The following is a 22,012-nucleotide window of genomic DNA, read 5'->3' as shown; positions in this document are numbered from 1 at the left end:
AGGCAGGGTACACCCTGAACCGGTCGCCAGCCAATCGCAGGGCACATAGAAACAAACAACCATTCACACTCACATTCACACCTACGGGCAATTTAGAGTCGTCAATCAACCTACCACGCATGTTTTTTGGGCGGGGGATGTGGGAGGAAACCGGAGTGCCCGGAGAAAACCCACGCAGGCACAGGGAGAACATGCAAACTCCACACGGGCGGGGCCGGAATTTGAACCCCGGTCCCCCGAACTGTGAGGCAGATGTGCTAACCAGTCGTCCACCTTGCCGGCAATACAATTTCGTGTAAGCTGTGAATCAATGTAGGTCAGTGATTTTGAGAGAGAAGGCTTTGAAGGCCATGACTGTACTCCACTGCAAACATAAATCACGATAATACTGTAAGTATGTTTGGAAACAGGGAGAATTTTTCAGCGCACAGTCTCTATGTTCTTTTGCAGTATGATAACATGAGAATTTGCCATTACAATTGAAAAGGATTGTTCTGTAAAAGTTCTGAAATTATGCTCTGCATTTTTCTTTATTTCTTTTTTTCTGATCTAAAAAAATTTTTTTTTTTTAAAACTTGCCAAATTTAGCGTATAACATTTTACAATGTGCTGTCTAAATAGGATATCCAGTTATTACTTACAGTGGCGAAAACAATTTACAACGGAATTAAAAATGTCCCTACACTAACTCTTAATTTTTTGATATGATAAATTACTGTGATCCTTTTTTTTTCATTCAATTTTTCATTTTAGCACATTAAATAATTCAGAAGTGACCATGATTGGCACAAGAGGGAGAGGAGACTCGTTTTCTTCCGGATGGAGTCGGAATCGCAGCCAAAAGCCCCCCCGACTGACTGACTGGACTGATCCCACCTCGCAACACTGACTGCATTGGGTCTCCCTTTGCTGTTTGTTTACGTCCAATCAAGCGAGTAGGACGAGGAAACACTGCTGGGATGGACACTGCAAATCAGGCCAGTAAATCGCAGAACGTTTGCGACGTGCACGTTACAGTTAGAAATTGTATGCTGATTTAAAACTAAAAACAAACAAAAAAAAACAACAACATTTTACTTCCCTCGTGTGTTTGCAGCTTGCATCCGCGGGGACCTTTCAGGTGCTTAAATTACCTCTGGGATTTATCCGTGTTTTGGAATGGGTAAGTCGCAACATTTTGTTTTTTTTTATCCAATGTGCTAACTTAATGAAACAACAACGGTGAGTTACATAATGTGGATTCAACGTGACGTTGGGGACGTTTACACACAACCGTCCGTACAGTCACCATCATCATTATTTGGCGATATTAGCTTAATTAGCCTTTACAGTACATGGCTGTGATTTGTGGCTCAATCCCCCCCCATGAGTCTATATTATAGTATAGAAAGATGATGTGATTATGAATTATGTGTTCCATTGGTGCGTATTTTGGATGCCTAGGGTCACCTCGACCACAACGTGCATGAAGGCAAAAGTCAATAGGAGTAACAATGAAAAACAAATATTTTAGTCTGTTCTTTCTTGTGAAGTGAATCATGTAAATGTCTATTTGTGTGTGTGCGCGGGTGTGTGATAAATTGTCAATCGTGTGCGAAAACTCACAGGTCGATGTTGTTTAATTACCTCAATGTATATAGTAGACCTTAATGACACAATCTTCTAAAAGTCCATTTCTGTTTGCAGTGTTCTCTGTCTTGCAACAGGAGTCAATTTTACTCATGTATTCAGTTTACTCCCACCAATTTGAGAAGTCATCCAATTCATGAGCAAGCACTATCGTGAAAAGAAAAAAACTCCCTTGAAGGTGGAAACCTTGAAAAAAAACACGATAGCTTTCTTCCTTGACGCGTGAGTGCGAATGTTTTTGTTGTCTATATGTGCCCTGCATTTGGCTGGTGACCAGTCAGGGTATACCCTACTTCTCATACAAAGAGAGCTGGAATAGGCGCCAGCTCACCTGCGACCCTAATGAAGACAAATGCTATAGAACACGGGTGTCAAACTCATTTTTGTCACGGGACACGTTGTGGATACAGTTTTCCTCAGAGGGGCATTATGATTGTAAAACCATATCAATGTTTAATTGCCTCATCATATTATTACACAGAGACAACAAATTGATGGATAACTCGTTTTGAAATCAGAAGTCAAGGATAATGGTTTGTTCAACTATTGTTCAAGTAGCTGTAAAAGGGGTTTGGAGGCAAAACATGCTTACAATAGATCATTACTATTTATTACATATGAATATTATACAAACATTTTGAACAGATTTTAGCCAGAATCATGGAAGTTGACACACTTGAATTGCTTTCGCGGGCCACATAAAATGATGTGGCGGGCCAGATCTGGCCCCCGGGCCTTGAGTTTGACACTTGTGCGATAGAATATGGATAGATTGGGGAAAAGATAAGGAAGCAATGTGTATATACTGCGCTATGGTGGTAAATGAATTATAGCAGATGTAAATGGATTACTGTATTTGTATTTGAAAAATGATAGTTGCTGTGTTGCTGACTGCGGCACCGGAGATGAGCACCTGCTACAAGAGACTAGTGACATACAACAAAAGGCTCTATTTTCGTAGACGGCGCAGCTGCGCTTCAGCGTAAAAACTGCCGCATCTTAATTTTCGTGCAAGTGCAAGACTTCCTGTGCATTTGCCAATTTGGCAGACCTGTCTGCACCAAGCACAGTCGACACAGCGAGGCTGCGCCCTTGGAGTTGTGCTTGGTGGAGTGAGAGTTTGATGTCAGAAGGTCTGTCTAAACTTAAGTCAGCTCATACCACGTCCAAGATTTGGCGCAGGTGATCTAATGTGATTTTGGTGAATTTGATCAGGGTCCATGCAGGCAGACAGACACGCGAGCTCCTTGGACGTGTGTGGTTGATGTCAAACTTATTTCAACGGCGGGCATCCAACCTTCTTAATCATTTTAGAGATCAATTCATTGAACACATCGTTATTGTTATTATTATCATTATTTTATTTTATTTTTTTAATCATCCCACATATGAGCTGCCAAAGTGTCTATCACTAAAGAGGTTGAACTGAAAAACAAGAAAATGTAGTAACTGTCCTTCACGACAGAGGTAACACAAAGAAAGGAGAATGTCGTTTCTGCCCATCACCACAGAAAAACCTTCGAAATAACCAAGAAAGTGTCTCGCACATACACACACCCGCGAAACAACCCCAGGGGAAGCAGGTCACAGCACAGACAAATATAACCTTCTCTTTTTTGTACTGATGGGATGATAACTTTCTCAACCTTTCTGCTGGCAATTCAAACACTGGCCCAAATTACAATAATATAGCTGTGGTTAGGCTTTAGCTTGTCTGAAAATGATCAGACTTTTTGCGGCGTCCATTACAACATTACCTCTGAGAAGGAGGTTGTGTTTTCATCAGTGGGTAATAGTTTTGTTTGTTTGAGTACTATGTTTTTGACTCTTGAACACTGATGAGCCACTACACGCAATGTTTTGTCGTTGTTGGATTGACCATGAAAACAAACCAAATGGCAGTGCACATGTTTCAAAGCTAGTAGAAGTACAAGTTTGTTAGTTGGTTAGTACACGTGAAAAAAAAAATGTCCAATGGCCTGATTGGCCATGCGGACAATGAAGGTATGTTCACTGTTCACGTCAACATTGCTAGTTGCAGCAGTCCAGTGAGTTTGCTGGAAGATTGGAAGTCATTAGCTACCATATCTGCAAAGAATACTGATGGTGTGTGTGTGTGTGTGTGTGTGTGTGTGTGTGTGTGTTTGGCACACAATCTCTGGCTGGCATATTCTGTTCCAAACAGCTGTAGGTCCCCTTCTCTCCACCATGGACTAACTCATGCAGAAGCTGTCCTTTGAGATGTGCCCAAGCTCTTCACCGTATGTGTGTGTGTGGTCACACAAGAGCGATGGTATGAGAAAGGGAGCGAAATTGTACAGTTGAATGAGCACTTGATAGTAATGATATACATTTGTTTATGCATTGAAGCATCATCATGGCTGCAACACTCCACACACTTTTTCAAGCACATTGTGTCATACGTCACGTTGGGGCAAATTGTGTGGAAGCAAAATGCAAGTGAATAAGTAACAAATAATGAGTGATCATTTAGTCCCCTTTGTGAGTCAGGATCTTCTCATCATCTGTAAGACGGGGCTGACCCAGAATCCCAGTGATGTCGTCGTTGGAACTTAACTGAATGGCTATTTATCTTGTCTCATTGTGGGCACCATATGAAATCCTCAAAAATGCCTATACAGTACTGCAATATATGTCAAAGTGGCAAACCTCAGTTCAGGAATTGAAGACTCTATAATCACTCTGATGTCATGTTACTTTATCTTAATCTTCAAAAGATTGCCCTAGACCCTTAAGCAATAAGCTTGAGCGTGTTTGAGCTACACTCCATCTCAGTGGATCTCGGACTGGTCTGTGTTATCCTTGAAAAATTCAATTTTCACTCTTGTTTTGCATCATTTTTCACTGACCTCAGTGGACTATAATGCATAAGGGTATGTTTTTGACAGACTGTTGCACAATGTCCACTCACACATAAAGTACATTCAGACCAAATCAAAACAAGGGGAAGAGCAAGAGAATACATATGTGTAGGTAGTTCAGCATCTGAGTAGTGTGTGTCAGTGTTTGTTGTTGTCGTGTTTTCAGTGTTATTTACATGAATCTTTGTAATCTTGATTGTAACATGCGCAGCATGGCACGAGAAATTCAGATAGTATTTAGTTATCCGAAACTAACATTGGCTATTTGTTAGAAACGTTTCGAGTAGTCCAACTGACCTCACTAGAGTGATTGTTTTGTCTGTTACCAATCAAATAGTCCAACTTTTCTTTTACCTATATCCTCGAACCTATACAGTAGATCGGATAATGTTGGGCACCTCAATTGACATTGAAGGCCCATCAAAGAAGAACAGTATGTAAAAAAGATCTTTATTAAAGCCAAAACCATAAAGATTTGTATGGTTTTGGGAAGGAGTGTGTGAGAGAGAGAGCGAGAGTGAGGAAAAGAGAGAGAGAGAGAGAGAGAGAGAGAGAAATAAATGAGTTAGTGGGGTAGATGAATCTGGGCTATGCAGGACAAAACGCACTCCCCGTGCTTGAAGGGATTAGCTGCCGCTAAATGAGTCCTACATTTGTTCTATAACGCTGCTGCTGCTGTAAAAAGATAAGACAAGCTTTCTCATGTGCTGCTGTTAATCAAGTGGTTAGCTTTTAGGACTTTGATTCAGATTAACTGGATCATTGTTTCTTACATGAATAATTAAGAACATGTCAAGTCCATATAGTTCCAATATTGTCCACAAATACGTTTAAGTACCCCAAAACACATGCATGCCTTACAGAAACATTATTTTCTTTGTTCACTGAAATGACCGAATGAAGAAGCTGTTTGTTGGCCAGACTAATTGATAGTGTGAGAGTGTGTTTGTGTGTGTGTGTGTGTCTGTGTGTGTGTGCCCACAACTCAAGTGGGAGGGCGGGGTCACAGAGCAGAGCAACCACACTCAAAAAAGAAATAAATATTATTGATTTCAAAGAGGGCGGCACGGTGGAAGACTGGTTAGCATATCTGCCTCACAGTTCTGAGGACCGGGGTCAAATCCCGGCCCCGGCTGTGTGGAGTATGCATGTTCTCCCCATGCCTGCGTGGGTTTTCTCCGGGCACTCCGGTTTCCTCCCACATCCCAAAAACATGCTTGGTAGGTTAATTGAAGAAAATTTCTCGTAGGTGTGAATGTGAGTGCGAATGGTTGTTTGTTTATATATGCACTGCGATTGGCTGACGACCAGTTCAGGGTGTACGCCGCCTCCCGCCTGAAGATAGCTGGGATAGGCTCCATCACACCCGCGACCCTAGTGAGGATAAGCGGCTCAGAAAGTGGATGGATGAGTTCAAACACAGGAATGTTTTAATCCATTTACAGAATGTACCTTCTCAAGTGGACTTTCAGATTTGTGCCTGTTAGATAGACAGATAGAAAGTAAGCATGCTGTATCACCAGTGAAAGTGCATCCAGTCTTTTTTTTTTGAGTCCCTGATTATTGTGACAAAGCCTTTCAAGTGTTCCTGCTGTTACTGAAGTCGTGCTGTGAAAATGTCCTGTTGTTGCAGTCGTACAATCACCTGCTGTGTCAGCAACATAAACTCATTGTCTGCCTTTACAGCGGCATTTTAACACTCTTGTCAGTTGTCTGTTTTTCTTGAGTTTTGGCCAAAAGACGAATAACCAGCGTGGAGGTTCCGTGAAGGTGCTACCTAGTCGGTAGCCGTCTTAGTCATTTCCGTTAGCAACGCGTAGCAACAAAAACAGCTTGGTCGTGCACTCACGGGCACGCTCATAGTGGACACACCCCCACGCCTCGCGCTGACCTGTTATGTTGTAGAAATGCACCTTATTTGTAATGGAGTTAACATACTATCGTGTGTCATTTGTCTGACAAGATGTCATTTGTACAGATATTTTTTTTTTTTACTCTTCTTAAATTTGAAATTTCTTTGGTACGTCTTTTTCTTTGCTGACATGAGATTTGTTTATGAAACTTAGCTGTAAATTAGGGTCTTCATTTAAAGTGATTCAATGCCGTGTAGTCCAGGAAAGAGGGCAAAAAAAGGAGATGTTTTTTTTTCATTTCTGTACCCAAGCATCTTATTCTCGCCGTTCCATTTCTTTTTTCTCTCTCTCTCTCTCTCTCTCTCTCTGCGGCTTGCTCCCTGAGGAGCCCAGCTGGGAGAGGCAGATAAACACACACAGGGTGCAAGGCTTAGCGGCCACCCTCCCGCTACAATGACACGCTCCCCTGTTCAAAGGCCCCAGCCTGAAATGAGAAGGGCTAAACCCGACGGATAAATCACGGGAAAAGGAGACAGCTGGACGAGGGTGGAGGTGGGTGGTATACGTAAGGCAAGAGATCATTATCAGGGGTTTTTGGTAACATTTAAGAGCATTTATTATTCTCCATCTCTGGCCACTTTTTCCCATTTGGCTATTTGAGTTTGGCAATGCTTAATGCCTGAGCATGATAAGATTGAACTGTATAGTTCTTTTTTGTGTATGTGTGATTCTATGTATATTATAATGAGACCTGTCTAATTAGGCCGACTTGGGCCACTGTTAGTGATTGCTATTCTCGGGGCCCCATGAAAATAATATTTAAATCCCCAAGGTTTCCATTGTACATTCTGACATGGCCATAATCAGACTCTGAACTCCACCTGAAGCTTGATTATGCAGGAAAATGACACTTTCAAACCCACAGAGGATCCTTTCAAATAGCATCCATTAAATACAAAATCCATCCATTCTTCAATTGTCAATACTGCTTATACTGTTAACTATGACTGAGAAATGGGGTACACCCTCCACTTGCCAGTCAGTCACAGGGTAAATTTGAGGCAAAAATATCCACCAGAATCGTATCATGCAAAAGCAAACACTGGGTTGGAGAAATTGCTTATGTGACTGTGTGAATCTGTAAATCTATTCTCATCCCAAACTTTACCACAATTCTAATGTTAAAATGTTTTCCATCTGCAGTGTACACTTCAGATTTGTTAAGTGTTAATTTGTTTTAAAATTCATATTATCGCACAGTGCAGTAGTTGTGAGGTTTGGGTTTCCGGCCTTCCTTTTTGGAGTGGAGTGTGAATGTGCTGTAAGTGTTGCATGGTTGTTTGTCTATGTGGGCCTTGCGATTGGCTGGAGCCGTCTCTCGCCCCAAGTCAGCTGAGATAGGCTCCAGCTCACCCGCGACCCTAAGGAGTAAAAACAGTGTAGAAAACGGATGACTTTTTCATTCATATTTTTATTTTTATTTTTTTACACTAATTCTGGATTGGCTTCCAATGTTGATTTCATGTTTTTCAGACAACATCCCACAGGGCACACAATACACTGTCAATACTGTTTTATGTTTATGACGGGAAACTGGCCAATAATATATTTTTTTTAAATGAGCAAATCCCATCATGACAGTCATTTTGTTATACTTGACATGTTTTTACAAAGATAACAAAAAGTGTGCCAATTGTTGCCCGCCAAACTTGGACATATATTAAATAATATGCAGTAGAATGTGTGGAGGTGTTAATCTCGTCAGTCTGGGAAACGTTGCTATGCCTCTATTTTCATTGGCAGGTGTCAAAAGTCTAAATTGGCGGGGGTGTGAATGTGATTGTGAGTTTTCATAAACCCCGCTTGGATTCTTTTGGTAACGAGTGTATCCGGTCGCGTTTGAATTGACAAGATAAAGCCCAGTGATCGTAAAAGACAGGATGCGGTGGAATCGGAATACAAGTTTTTATTGCAGTCGTCTGACATAGTGCAATTGTGAAAGACCAAATTTGTCTTGTAGACTGATCCAGGCATTACGTGTTGTCTGTCCCACACCGCCATGTTTTGTTTTGTAAATACGTTTATTGGTTGTCAGATATTTACAGTGCTACGACGTGGAGTAAATGTCTTTTGCAGAGCCGATCAATCGGCGAATTATGACATTAAAGCCGATCAGCATAAAATGCTAATTATCGGCAGATACCGATCAAGCCAATCAGATCGGTGTAAAGTCTAGTTCTCATGTCCTGAGACACAGAGTGGAACCTCAAAGATTCCATTCCAAGATTCTGTTCAACAATTTGTTCAAACTTTGAAACCATTGATACCACACAGATTGGTGGAAATAGAAATAATCTGTTAAGGGCCATAAAATTACAACAACAAACAACTATACATTTGTATCACACTGCGGATACAGCTTTCATGTATTTTTTTATACATTTTATTCATAGTGTTTTAATGCCTTTCAAAAAATTTTTTTTACAACTGCTGCATTGATAGGTGCATGCATTTACTGTGTCAAGTGTTTCCAATTATCGTGCACAATCACAAAACAGTCAATCCTGGTATCTTGCGTCTGAAAGCAAATGCACATTTCTTTGTTTGGAATGAAGTCGTCATAAGGTGCCGGTGCATGGGAGCCAAATACAAAAAAAAGTCAGTTTTAAGACTCTAAAATTCTGTTTTCCCCTCACACCACATTGCAGACATACTGCAGCTATTGTAATCCATCCACCCATTGATGGTGTTATACTGACTTCACAGCAGAATTGCCAAAATGCATGTACTCGGAATTGTTTACATGGTGACATTCTTGTTGGAATTTACCAGAGCTTAAAAACTAGAATTATTAAGAAATATCTGTTGATTTAAAACTAATGAGCCTACAATGGACACTTTTTGCATGAAATACAAGAAAACAACAAAGGCTGAAAAACAAAACTCAAATGCTTACGAACAGGTGGAACCAGGCGCTAATGCAGAGGAAAAAACAGACCAGCATTTGATCTGAATCTTTTTGTGAAATACTATGCTATTCGGGAAAAAAAGCCCAGGCCATAGTAAATAACAATGTTTTTGCCTCTCTTTAGGTCTTTGCCATATTTGCCTTCGCAACATGTGGGGGCTACTCTGGGCAGCTGCGGGTTAGTGTGGACTGCATGGAGAAGACCAGCAGCAACCTTAGCATTGCCATTGACTTTGCTTATCCTTTCAGGTGAGACCCATTCATCTTCGTATTTAAACACTTTTTAACTTTTTTATTCAGTTGCTTTGTTTTACACAATAGTTGGAGTGTGTTTTAAGTAACTACTATAAATGCCCTTGGGTCGCGGGCGTGCTGGGGCCTATCACAGCTATCTTCGGGCGAGAGGCAGGGTACACTCTGAACCGGTCACCAGCCAATCGTAGGGCACATATAACCCAAACGGCCACTCACACTCACATTCACTCCTATGGGCAATATAGAGTCTTCAATCAACCTACCACGCATGTTTTTGGGATGGGGAAACCGGAGTACCCGGAGAAAACCCACGCAGGCACGGGGGGAACATGCAAACTCCACACAGGCGGGGCCGGGATTTGAACCCCAGTCCTCAGAACTGTGAGGCAGACGTGCTAACCAGGTCTTACCGTGCCGCCCTACAGTGTCACTGAATATTAAAAAAAAAGAAAATAAATCAAATACTGAAAAATACAGATAGAGGAGCTGATCTGCATTGTATCTTCACCTCTAGAAGTGGCTTGGGTGAAAATGACTTTTTTTTAACAAAAAAATTGTTACATACTCTAGCTATAAGCACATGTTAGAATATGCCCCACTTAAATCCAAATGTACTTTATCTAAAGCAATGATTCTTAAAGTGTGATTTGGCAACCTCTATTGCTATGTGGAAGAATCACTGCCCAAGTACTTTTCAGTTGTATTTAACTTCATTTATTTGATCTCCAAGAACTATTTTTAAACAATTATATATTCATTTTTTTACTTCTTGATTGAAAAATTATTTAAATACCGTTTTTAATTTTGTATATTTGATTACAACATGGCGGCACGGTGGACGACTGGTTTGAGCGTCAGCCTCACAGTTCTGAGGACCCGGGTTCAATCCCCGGTCCCGCCTGTGTGGAGTTTGCATGTTCTCCCAGTGCCTGTGTGGGTTTTCTCCGGGCACTCCGGTTTCCTCCCACATCCCAAAAACATGCATTAATTGGAGACTCTAAATTGCCTGTAGGTGTGACTGTGAGTGCGCATGGTTGTCAGTTTGTATGTGCCCTGCGATTGGCTGGCAACCAGTTCAGGGTGTACCCCGCCTCCTGCCCGATGACAGCTGGGATAGGCTCCAGCACGCCCGCGACCCTAGTGAGGAGAAGCGGCTCAGAAAATGGATGGATGGATGGATGATTACAACATTAATGTTAAACTGAGCATAGTGTTACAGTAATTAGGTTTGAAATCATATTTGGAATAAAACCTGTGTTGTTTATGATCAACACTTAGGCCTACTATGCTACTGTATTTTAATGTTGGTCAACGATGGTGGTACTTGCAGAGCTAAGTATTTCTACGTGGTACTCTGTGTAAAAGGTTTGAGAACCATTGCTCTGAAGCAAACGTTATTTGAATGTGATCACTGTGTCTATTTTGCATCAGGTTGCACCAGGTGTCGTTTGAAGCACCCATGTGTGAGGGCATGAGGAGGGAGCGCCTCTTTCTCATTGGAGACTTTTCATCCTCTGCGGAGTTCTTCGTTACAATTGCAGTCTTTGCTTTCCTCTACTCACTTGTTGCCACTGTTGTCTACATCTTCTTTCATAACAAGTACAGTGAAAACAACCGAGGACCACTGATCGTGAGTGTCTAAAATTATGTACCGTAATTTCTCATGTATAATGCGCATTCCCCCCCCCAAAAAATGGTCATAAATCAATAGTGCGAATTATACATAGGTATAGGAGAAAATGAAAAATACTTGACCATTTTATAAATTTATGCCGCCAATTAGAGGTTATGAAAAAGCTGTACACTTTCATTTCAATATGCCACCGCCCCCGAGAGGTTATGAAGAAGTTGTACTCGTTCATTCTAGTATGTTACCTAGAGATTATGAAAAAGGTGTAGCCTCCACTTTCATTCCAATATGACAGGGGCTAGATATGACTGCATATATGTACAAATGTGCTCATAAGTTTACATACCCAGGCAGAATTTGTGAAATGATGACTGAACAACAACCGTCACTCATTTCTTTATGGTTATGTTTTGTTTAATGATCATGCTTTTCTGAAATGCTTGACAGTTTAATTTGAATCCCATGAAAATAAAATTAAATGTGTTTTGCCTGGCCCTTCATGTTTTCTTTAAAGAATTGTACCCATCTTACAAATTCTGGCCGTATAATGTTGTGTTTTCTCATTTACTAAATACTGTAAAAGTAGGGCTGTGAATTTCATAATAAGACCAAGTAAATAAAAAGAAAGTATTATGTGTTCAAATAAAGTGCTTAACTTCAGAATAATTCTTTTTAAAAACGAACAAAATACAAATATTTCATGTTTTGATCATATAGGTAGAAGCAAAATCATGCATTGTAAAAATGCATTACACAAAGGCTGAAGGGTTTTCCAGAATTTTGAAGTCAACTTTGGGGGTGCATATTATACATGGGTGCGCATTATACACGAGAAATTACGATACATGTAAAGGTACCATATGGAGCTTTGGAATTGGAATGTTGTACAGTACGTAATGTTGCACGGGGAGTGGGAGGGCAAAAACGCAAACAGTTTAATTCCACCTTGTAGGACTTGCAAACTAGTACTAAGCGACTCATTTCATCGCTCACTACACAGTCTGGGTGGTAGGCTACACAATGCTGCCCGAAGAGAAATGAGAGACAGGAGAGTTAGAAGCTAAAGGTAGGCAACTGAATACTTAGTCAATTTTTTCAAAGGTTGGTTCAGGCCAAATTTGAAAGCACATTATGATTGATGAAATACCATGAATTTAATTTGACCTTAAGTTTCATGAACATTTTCTGTGAGGCTGTATGTGTGGGTGACGCGCAGCTAACATTAGCCTCTGTTGCTTTTTGTTGCCCCTTGCCACACGTACCACTTCACGCCAGATTTTCATGCAATAACGCTATAATTCTTAGATAAGGGCGTGCGGTAGTAGACTGTATGAATTTGGCTGACAGTTTTAATTTTGATTCGACAGAGTACTGAACAATCGCGATAACACTTGTTGACGATGTCATTGCATTTGCGTCGGTGTCAAAATTATATACAGCAGATCTGTATCTTTTGTACCCACCACTTTTTCACTTTATTTGTGCAACCTTAATTCGTGGGGGTCTGCTCTTCTAGGTTTGTAATACAAAGAGAGGATGTATTCATTAGGCTTGCTTATAAATGTTTGTCTTACATCCCTTTAGGATTTTGTTGTGACCGTTGTGTTCTCCTTCATGTGGCTCGTCAGCTCTTCTGCTTGGGCCAAAGCTCTGTCTGATGTCAAGTTAGCGACAGATCCGGATGAGGTTCAGCTTCTTATTTCTGCCTGTAAAGATCAGAGAAATAAATGTGGCTCTGTGCAGGAACCACACTGGTCTGGACTCAACAACTCAGTGGTAGGTAATAAAATGGGCAGAAATGTCCAGAAAATCTACCAAATGTTAAAACATGTTCACACTGCTCCTCTCCAGGTGTTTGGATTCCTCAACTTTGTTCTCTGGGCGGGGAACATCTGGTTTGTCTTCAAGGAGACTGGTTGGCACAAAGGTGCTACCAGGTTTGTGGGCGGGGCCTCCGAGAAGCAGACCGGCACCTTCACCCAGCAGACCCGCAACCAGGGCAGCTTTGATCAGTCTGGGAGCTACAACACCCAGGGAGACCTGGACCAGCCATCCGAGTACAGTCAGGTTGGAGGGCTTTCCTCCTATGGCAATCAAATATAGCTTGCCTTTTTATACCTTGAGTGGTGCTTCCGCATTCTAAACACGGCAACAGGTGATAGCAATGTCGGAAAAAAAGATGACCAAGAAGTTAGAAGAGTTTAAGCCCAATGAATTAAAGTTTTGTCAGGTATATTTTTACTCGTTCTGTTTATTTTTTTTTTTGGGGGGGGGGGGGGGGGGGGGGGGGTGAATACAATATGTTCAATTTCCTCACTGGATCATATCTACAGTATGTGCTTGGTAATGTTTTAAAAAGGTTTGGACATGGATGTTTTTTGTATTTGTATATTCCAAAATTTGAAAATGTGTGCATGATACTGTATGTTTCTATAGTCTCTGCAATTCTATTTTTAAATGTTTTTTTTAACTGGATTGGTGTTATGTCTTCAGTTTTTAATCTAACTGGAAGTTAATTTTAATAAAGTATCTGTGGTTATGTGACTCCAACAAAATGCTTAGACAAAGTAGGTAAAATAAATTTGTTTTGATCATGTGAAGAGGATTGTTTCCCCTATTTATTTTCAAGTTGGTGCTCTTGCAACAATTTACTGTGAATGTTGTCCATGCATGTCAGACTTGTAACAATAGGGTTTTAAATATGGTTTAAATTAATTAAATTATTAGTAATAATAATAACAAATTATTATTATTAATAATTAAATGGGGTTTTGCTCTAGTTGAAGCATGCCAGCATGTCCACTGACATATCAAAAGCCCAGGAAAAAAAAAGCATGTGTAAATGGTATCATATTTATATGCAAAGGTTGCTTAGTTTTTATTCTAAACTCACAATCAAGTTTGTGTTTTATATTTGAAGAAGTGATACTTGAAGAGACTATGCTAAGTTGATGTTTGTTTAAAGAAATATGACAAGTGCAACTCTTATTGTTGACCTATTTGCATGTGGTAATAAAAAAAGCTCATGATGCCCATGTGTTCAACAGTCTCTATGTATGAATGTGTGCTGGTCAATGTTATTATAAAATTTAGCAAATTATGATATGACTGATAAGTTCTCCTATTAGCAGATCATGCATTTGCTGTCAAATGTTAAAATTGATACAGGTATCAATTCTGCTGTCGGCTTGCTTTGTGCAAAGTCGTACTAAGTCGTGTTTTGAATAGGAATATATACATCATCTTGAATTTTATGGTAGAGGTTAAATGTTATATTAAAGAAACGACGCATTGGACTTATTACTGGAAATGGCAGTTCATTAATTACATACAGATCTCAGTGTTCCAATTGTCACACACAATTGTTCATTTGGATGAACATATTAAGGCAGCCTTATTGTGATGGAGGGGGTTTGTGTGTCCCAATGATCCCAGTTGCTAAGTTGTCTGGGGCTTTCAGCCCGTGGCAAGGTCACCCATGGCAAAAAGGTCCTAGGTGAGGGACCAGACATAGCAAAGCTCCAAAGAACCCTATGAAGATTGAAAATACAGGAAAACATTTTGCCTTGCACGGACACAGGTCACTGGGGCCCCCCTCTGGAGCCAGGGCTGGAAGTGAGACTCGAAGGTGAGTGCCTGGTGGCCGGGCCTGCACCCATGGGTGCCCAGCTGGGCACAGCCCTAAGGGGTAACGTGGGTCCCCCTTCCCTTGGGCTCACCACCTGTGGGAGGGGCTATAGGGGTCAGGTGCAATGTGAGCTGGGTGGTGACCGGAGGCGGAGACCTTGGTGATCCGATTGCCGGCTAGAGAAGCTGCCTCTAGGGACGTGGAATATCACCTCTCTGGCAGGGAAGGAGCTCACGCTGGTGTGAGAGGTCGAGAAGTTCTGAATAGATATAGTCGGGCTCGCCTCCACACACGGCTTGGGCTCTGGTACCAGTCCTCTTGAGAGGGGTTGGACTCTCTTCCACTCAAGAGTTGCCCACGGTGAGAGGCGCCAAGCAGGTGTGGGTATACTCATTGTATAACAACAGTTCAGCGTACCCACCCTTTTTGGAGTCCTTGTAGGAGGTGCTGGAGAGCGCTCCCGCTGGGGACTCACCATCATTCTGCTGGGGGACTTCAATGCTCATGTAGGCAATGACAGTGAGACCTTGAAAGGCGTGATCGGGAGGAGCGGCCCCCCGATCAGAACCCGAGTGGTCTTCTGTTATTGGACTTCTATGCTCATCAAGGATTGTCCATGAGGAAACACCATGTTCAAGCATAAGGGTATCCATATGTCTACTTGGCACCAGGACACCCTAGGTCGCAGTTCGATGATCTATTTTGTGGTCGTGTCATCGGACTTGCGGCCGCATGTCTTGGACACTCGGGTGAAGAGAGCGGCGGAGCTGTCAACTGATCACCACCTGGTGGTGAGTTGGCGCCGATGGTGGGGGAAGATGCCGGTCCGACCTGGCAGGCCCAAACGTATTGTGAGGGTCTGCTGGGAACGTCTGGGAGAATCCCCTGTCAGAAGGAGTTTCAACTGCCACCTCCGGCAGAACTTCACCCACGTTCCGGGGGAGTAGGGGGGGTGACCTTGGATTAAAGAAAGCAGAGTTAACCAACATCTGCACTGGATATTGCACCCCAAATCATGACAGACTGTGGTTATTTCACACAGGACCTCGAGCAGCTTGGGTTCTGTGCTTCACCATCTTCCTCCAAACTCTTGGAGCTTGATTCCCGAATGAAAGGCACACTTGACTTTGATTGGAAAAGAGGACCTTGGACCATTGGCCAATAGTCCAGTCCTTCTTCTCTTTGGCCCAGTTGAGACGCTTCCTACGGTGGTTCAGGCTCAGAAGTGGCTTGACCCGAGGAACCCGACAGTTGTAGACCATCTCCCGGATGCGCTTGAATGTGGTGGTTTTTGAAGCTGTGACTCCCGCCTCATTCCACTCTTTCTGGATCTCTGCTAGAATCCTGAATCTTCTGTTTAATAATCCATTGAAGCCCATGGTCATCTCTTTTGCTGCTGCATCTTCTCCTGCCACATTTTGTCCTTCCTCTAGACTTTCCATTGATATGCTTGAACACAGCACTCTGTGAACAGCCAGCCTCCATAGCTATGAACTTTTCTGGTTTACCCAGCCTATGAAGGATATCAATGATGGTCTTCTGGCCAGTTCTCAAGTCTGCAGTCTTCCCCATATTGAACCCAACTGAGACAATTGAACCAAACTGAAGCAATTTAATCACACCTGGGGAAAGCTGTGCAGTTGCTTTCGATTTCAGTAGATGATTAGTGTGTGACACTCAGTTTAAAACATTTATGGCCTGCAAAACTTGGGCTGATTTCGTCACAGTATTTTAATTTTTTGAATTCCTGATTTTGTGGGTTTTATAAGCTGGAAGCCCAAACTATTTAAAAATAAACAAATAAATACTTGTTAAACTAATAGTTTAAATTGTGGGCCCTGAATATATAATCTATGAAAGTTTCCTTTTTCAAAGGAATTATGCAAATAAACATTTGCATGACGTAAACAATTTTTGGCAAGTGTTTATAAATTTCAAGTGAGTTCCTTCTTGTATCGCATTTACTTATTTACGCATGTGCCATTATGAGTGAGTCAGTTTATATGTACTATTTTTTTTTTTTTTTGCTGTGGCACGCTTTACATTGAAACTCAACTGCATCATTTTCAAGTTAACGCTGCAACAACCAACTACAAATATAATGAGATCCTACCTCAGAAACGTCGCCAAAAAGAGTATGTGATGATTAGATCTGCTTACTGATTGGCTTTGGTACGATAGCACCTCCGTGTCATCCGATGCAACACTCTAGCTGTCGCTGGAAATGGAGGATGTTCACCCATCCTATGTGCCAAGTTATGGGCGGGGAAACTCACTGCAGTGAAACTATGTAAATTAGCCCCACTGTTACTGCTGGCAATCCAATACAATTCTTAATGGCTCAGACATTTTTGAGAATAGGTAGCTCACTACAGATTTACTTAGTTGTGTAATTTTACATTTGAGTGGGTGGGCAGAGACCAATTTGTATACATGCAATTAAAATGTTTTCCAATTGACTTCAATATATGACCCTTTTATGTCTTGTGGGGAAAACCACCAAGTAAAAAGCAGTTTCACTTGCATAAACTATAATTTAAGGGATTATTACTTTATTAAAAATCGCATAGTAAAGCAGAGACTGGAAAACCTACAATAATATATTCTTTCATTGTGTCCAACGAAACAAATTGAGCATTATCTTTGCAAAGGAAGACTATTTGATACTTTGATACTACCCCTGTACTTTTCTTTATTAGATTGTATAAATTAGCATAATTAAGATTTTAGAACATAGTGGCTGGTAGTGGGATTCAAATTCCAAACCAAAGGCTGGTTAATTCTTTAGAGACAATTTAACGCAAAATCAGAGACAGCACTGACTTCACTGACAGCCAAAGTCCAAGCGGTTTGATGCCAACTTAAAAGAGACAGTATTTTTCACATTTATTTAAAAATACAGAAAAAAATAACATACAAAATTGGTTCAACTGATTCTAAATAAAACAAATCCTCATTCAGCGCTTTCTGACGGGCTCTGCTGATTGTTTTCATCAGTCTCCATTTTCTCATCATCTAGGGTGTGAGAATCAAATGATTTAGAAAAATAAAACAATTGGACATTTTACCATTTGTTGCGCGGGTCGACAGGCAGTAACAATGATATAGGTAAACCAAAGTTCTAAATGTGGCATTGCAAATGCAGTGACCTAACGAAACAAAATTCCTTGTTTGCTTACTTTCAAGGGTCTGCTGGAGTTCCTGTATGGTACTGAGTAGTACATGGAACTGTTTCTTCCGTAGTTCCAACTAAAATCACACCACACAGTTCATGACATTTAAATAATACATCCAGTTATGAAAAAAAAAAAAGAACAACATTACCTTTGCATCCACATTCTCCTTGATGTTACACAATTGCTGGAGTTCTTTGTCAAGTGCCTCCAATTGTCTGTAAGCAGACGAAGTAATGACAATATTATAACAGCAAGTGCTCTTACATATTGAATGAAATGGTCAGTACTAAAATAAAATACAGTAGATCCTCTAAAGTTGAATGCCCCAGATCAAACGAGAACTTGGCTCAGTAGGCCTCTAAGGACAGCCGCACAGCGAGCGAAGAGGGTGAATTGTCTCACAGTGTGCGAGGTTCTGCCACTAGTTTTACTATGAGCGGCTGATTGTTGCCTACTGGATTTGCTGAATTTCAAAACTTGAATCGCCAGTGAACAGCGTTGCAGCTTAACAGATATAACACCCAACCAAAAATGTCCATGAACTTTCACAACAATAAAAATAATTGTGGGTTCAAAGCGGCCATTTGCCAATGGACCACTTTAGACGCGTTTGGCGGGCCGAAGAATAAACTTTGTACTTTTTTTTTTTGTTGCTTTTCTTTAACATTTTATGTTATGCATATTCAAAACGGGACAGCCTCAACAAGTGAGACGACATGAGAATGAAAGCAACAAAACTCCACCAGCGTCCCAATACTTTGCCCTCCTTCACGTGGTGGTTGGCGGTATATAGGTTAAGAGATTTCACTGACAAGACCCTGAGTCTTATTTTAACACATCTATGACTGTTGCATAAAACACTTTCATTAAGCCTACGATTTCACCCAGGCACAGATTTTATTTTGGTTTCAAAAATGAAAGAAAAATAAAAACAAATACTGTAGGCGGTCACAGAACAGATTGCGTTCGACTATAAAGGTTCGTCTTTAGATAGTTGTAAAGATTAACTCACTTGAGTGTTTCGTGACGATTAGGGTGTTGCTGAATAACCTTTGCTAGAGCATCATATTCTGCAGGAGGAATATAGGATTACAAAAAAAGGTTGAAAAGCACCACACACCTGCTATAATCATGTATATTCAAAACAAAAACCTGACTCATTCATACAATGTAACTCAAGAAGTGTAATGTGATTATGCTGTTAACATAGCATTGGCTCACTACACTAGAAATAGATACAGTAACTTCCTTAACAGATTTTGACTTAAAGGAAATGCATAAAAATTCTTACCCTGGCGGTTCTTTCTTACTCGCTTTGCTCTCTGGATTTCCTTTTTGCATTCCGCTATCTTCTCGTGTGCTGAAGTTATATTTTGTTCTGTCATGATGACAAAAGGGGGTTCATTGGACAATAGTGTTTCAACATGTACACAAACTGCATTAGTTTTGACACCCTAAGTACAGAATATGAAAATGAACTTTCAGTATTGACTTATGAATAAATGAACTGGAAAAAATATGTACCTATATTTGAGTAGATTTTCCCATAATTCTCCATTTCTCTCAGATTCATATCATAGACCATCAGGGTCTTTCCCAAGGAGAATTCGCATTGGGCCAATGTACCCAGCATCCTCTGGTACTGTGTGAAGCTGCTTAAAAGAAAAAAAAAGAAATATTTTAAAACACTTTTTCCTTACAGTGAAAGTGTGCGATGAATAGATGAAAGATACGTAAAGGTTCATTTAAAAACCATAATAATATTTTAGAAAAGTTCAAACTCAAACAAATTTTTAGTATTAGTGTTATCTTTTCCCAAAAAATTCAAGTCATTTTGATGCTTTCTTATATAAAATTATATTTTCTTGGTGAATTTGCGGTTTTCATTAGCTGTAAAATACAATCATCCAAATTGTAAAACTCAAAGCAATGCAATATTTCACATTGTGTGTAGTGAATCTATACATAGCATTGTTACCCAAATTTTCAAAACACCTTTATATCAAAATGGACAGATTATAGAGGAGTGTTACACGAATAAAATGAGCCCTAATTTGTAAGACTCCGATTAAGGATTTTATGCCACTTTTCATTATTCTCTCTGTGTGTGATGTTCTTTTACCCACGACTTCCGACTTGAGATATATTATGTATATGTTATGTAATTTAGACCACTTTGTCCTGCTTTTGAAATCTGTTACATTTATCTGACAGCTAAAGTTAGCCTACTAATATTTATTATTTTAATATTTAGAATATGGTTATTTTCAACTAAAAAGTTTGAATTTGAGAAAATTCTATGTATGAAGTCCTAAAAGAAAAGTGAATCATTTCAACATGTTTACTTTCATTGATAAGAACATTAGTTAACATTAAATATAGTTTACCATTTGGCCTGCTTTTATACACACATCTTGGCGATGAAAAGCGTCACTCGTGTCACTCTCCACTGATCGCAATATTTGGCTGACACTGACACTCCTCAGAACTGTGAAGCGGATGTGCTAACCGCTGTGATGCTCATACTATAGAATAATTTATTTATTGTGTTTAGTAAAGACTGCTGAAGATAAACTTCCGTCACATGCTAAATCACAAATTGCAATATTTGCTTAAAAGAAAAACAAAATCTAACAATTAAGACTGTTTTCCCTAATCGATCAACCCTACTCCTGATTGATGACTAGTTAGTTTTAATTGGGCCCACATCGGCTTAGTTCCCAGTGACGAGGACTGGCTCCGTGTGGCTAAAGGTTGAGCCACATAAATACACATGACGTTGTGGCTAACTACACAACTACAGTAGGAGATTTTGATGCTTAGCCACACTGGCTAAGAGGTTTCATAGCCCTGTGCCAACCCTGATAATAATAGTGACTCACCAGCATATCGTTTTCTATCATCACCTAATCCTTTATCCTTTCCGATTCTTACGAACTGGGGCTCATTGTATTCGTGTAACACTCATCTATCAAATGATATTGTCTATTTTGACATAACAGTCTGAAAATTTAAGCAACATACCTACTAAATGTCTGTCGAGTTCACTTGCCTTTCATCCGGTGTCCCAGGCGAGTTGCACCACTTGGTGAAGGTTTTTAACAACAAATTGATTCTCCGATCATCCCCAGCTCCGTCGCCGTCGATAAGAAGACGCTTTCGAATGACTTCATCTGGAAAAGAACCACAAGACGCCGTTATGGGTCACGTAGCTAGCCGCTAGCTGCTAGCAATGCTACGAGGTAGCCTACTATTCCGTATGGAATATGTGTGACTTTCACAACATTGTCGAGTAAAAACATTAATTATTATTTTAGAGCATCGACTCAACTCAATTGGCATTTAACAGAGATAAACTCAAATGAAGAGATGACAATAGTGCTTACCATCGGTTACAGACCCCATGCCTTCAGTAGTCTTCTTCTACCACTTCACTTACTGGGAGCAGACCAAATGCTATGTGCTTACCGCCCTCTACTGTACGAGCGGTATAGAACACAGTCATACATACAGTGGGTACAAAAAGTATTCAGACCCCCTTACATTTTTCACTCTTTGTTATATTGCAGCCATTTTTAAAAAATCTTTTATGTTCATTTTTTACTCATTAATGTACACACAGCACCCCGTATTGACAGAAAAAAAAATTGAATTGTTGAAATCTTTGCGGATTTATTAAAAAAGAAAAACTGAAATATCACACAGCTATAAGTATTCAGACCCTTTTCTGTGACACATTTAACTCATGTGCTGTCCATTTCTTCTGATCATCCGCTTCGACAGGAAGCGGAGCGGCTGGAGCTGTGGTGCGGCCGACACAACCTGGAGCTGAACACGCTCAAGACTGTAGAGATGATCGTGGACTTCAGGAGGCATCCTTCGCCACAGCTGCCCCTCACGTTGTCCAGCTGCCTTGTGTCAACCGTCGAGACCTTCAAGTTCCTGGGAATTACAATCTCTCAGGACCTGAAGTGGGTGACCAACATCAACT

General features: G+C 40.6%; 2 protein-coding genes across 8 annotated transcripts; one reads left to right on the top strand and one right to left on the bottom strand.

Annotated features, from left to right (window-relative positions):
* Nucleotides 1-789: 789 nt before the first annotated feature.
* synpra (synaptoporin a) lies at nucleotides 790-14,371 on the top strand. 3 transcript variants are annotated; one of them, XM_061785699.1, is made up of 6 exons: nucleotides 790-977; nucleotides 1,097-1,162; nucleotides 9,457-9,581; nucleotides 11,019-11,217; nucleotides 12,802-12,993; nucleotides 13,069-14,371. In XM_061785699.1, exons 1-6 carry the CDS (start codon nucleotides 960-962, stop codon nucleotides 13,318-13,320), a joined length of 852 nt encoding a protein of 283 aa, XP_061641683.1. In that variant the 5' UTR covers nucleotides 790-959; the 3' UTR covers nucleotides 13,321-14,371. The 3 variants fall into 3 exon arrangements, with proteins under 3 accessions (XP_061641683.1, XP_061641684.1, XP_061641685.1); XM_061785700.1 differs by adding an exon at nucleotides 6,758-6,916 and having other exon boundaries at nucleotides 794-1,162; XM_061785701.1 differs by lacking the exons at nucleotides 790-977; nucleotides 1,097-1,162 and adding an exon at nucleotides 6,753-6,916.
* Nucleotides 12,549-21,537, bottom strand: thoc7 (THO complex 7). Of its 5 annotated transcripts, none has more exons than XM_061785706.1 (8): nucleotides 21,408-21,537; nucleotides 21,074-21,194; nucleotides 19,546-19,676; nucleotides 19,313-19,399; nucleotides 19,034-19,091; nucleotides 18,170-18,236; nucleotides 18,025-18,094; nucleotides 12,549-12,923 (listed from the first exon to the last, which is right to left on the bottom strand). In XM_061785706.1, the coding sequence occupies exons 1-8, from the start codon at nucleotides 21,424-21,426 to the stop codon at nucleotides 12,883-12,885; spliced, it is 594 nt and encodes a 197-aa protein (XP_061641690.1). In that variant the 5' UTR covers nucleotides 21,427-21,537; the 3' UTR covers nucleotides 12,549-12,882. The 5 variants fall into 5 exon arrangements, with proteins under 5 accessions (XP_061641690.1, XP_061641686.1, XP_061641687.1 ...); XM_061785702.1 differs by lacking the exon at nucleotides 12,549-12,923 and adding an exon at nucleotides 14,645-15,802; XM_061785703.1 differs by lacking the exon at nucleotides 12,549-12,923 and adding an exon at nucleotides 14,645-15,802 and having other exon boundaries at nucleotides 19,546-19,673.
* Nucleotides 21,538-22,012: the final 475 nt, after the last annotated feature.

Source organism: Phyllopteryx taeniolatus, chromosome 9 (assembly GCF_024500385.1).
Source record: "Phyllopteryx taeniolatus isolate TA_2022b chromosome 9, UOR_Ptae_1.2, whole genome shotgun sequence".
NCBI classification, from domain to species: domain Eukaryota; kingdom Metazoa; phylum Chordata; class Actinopteri; order Syngnathiformes; family Syngnathidae; genus Phyllopteryx; species Phyllopteryx taeniolatus.
Note: the sequence above shows the minus strand (reverse complement) of the source record. Positions and strands in the feature narration are given on the sequence as shown.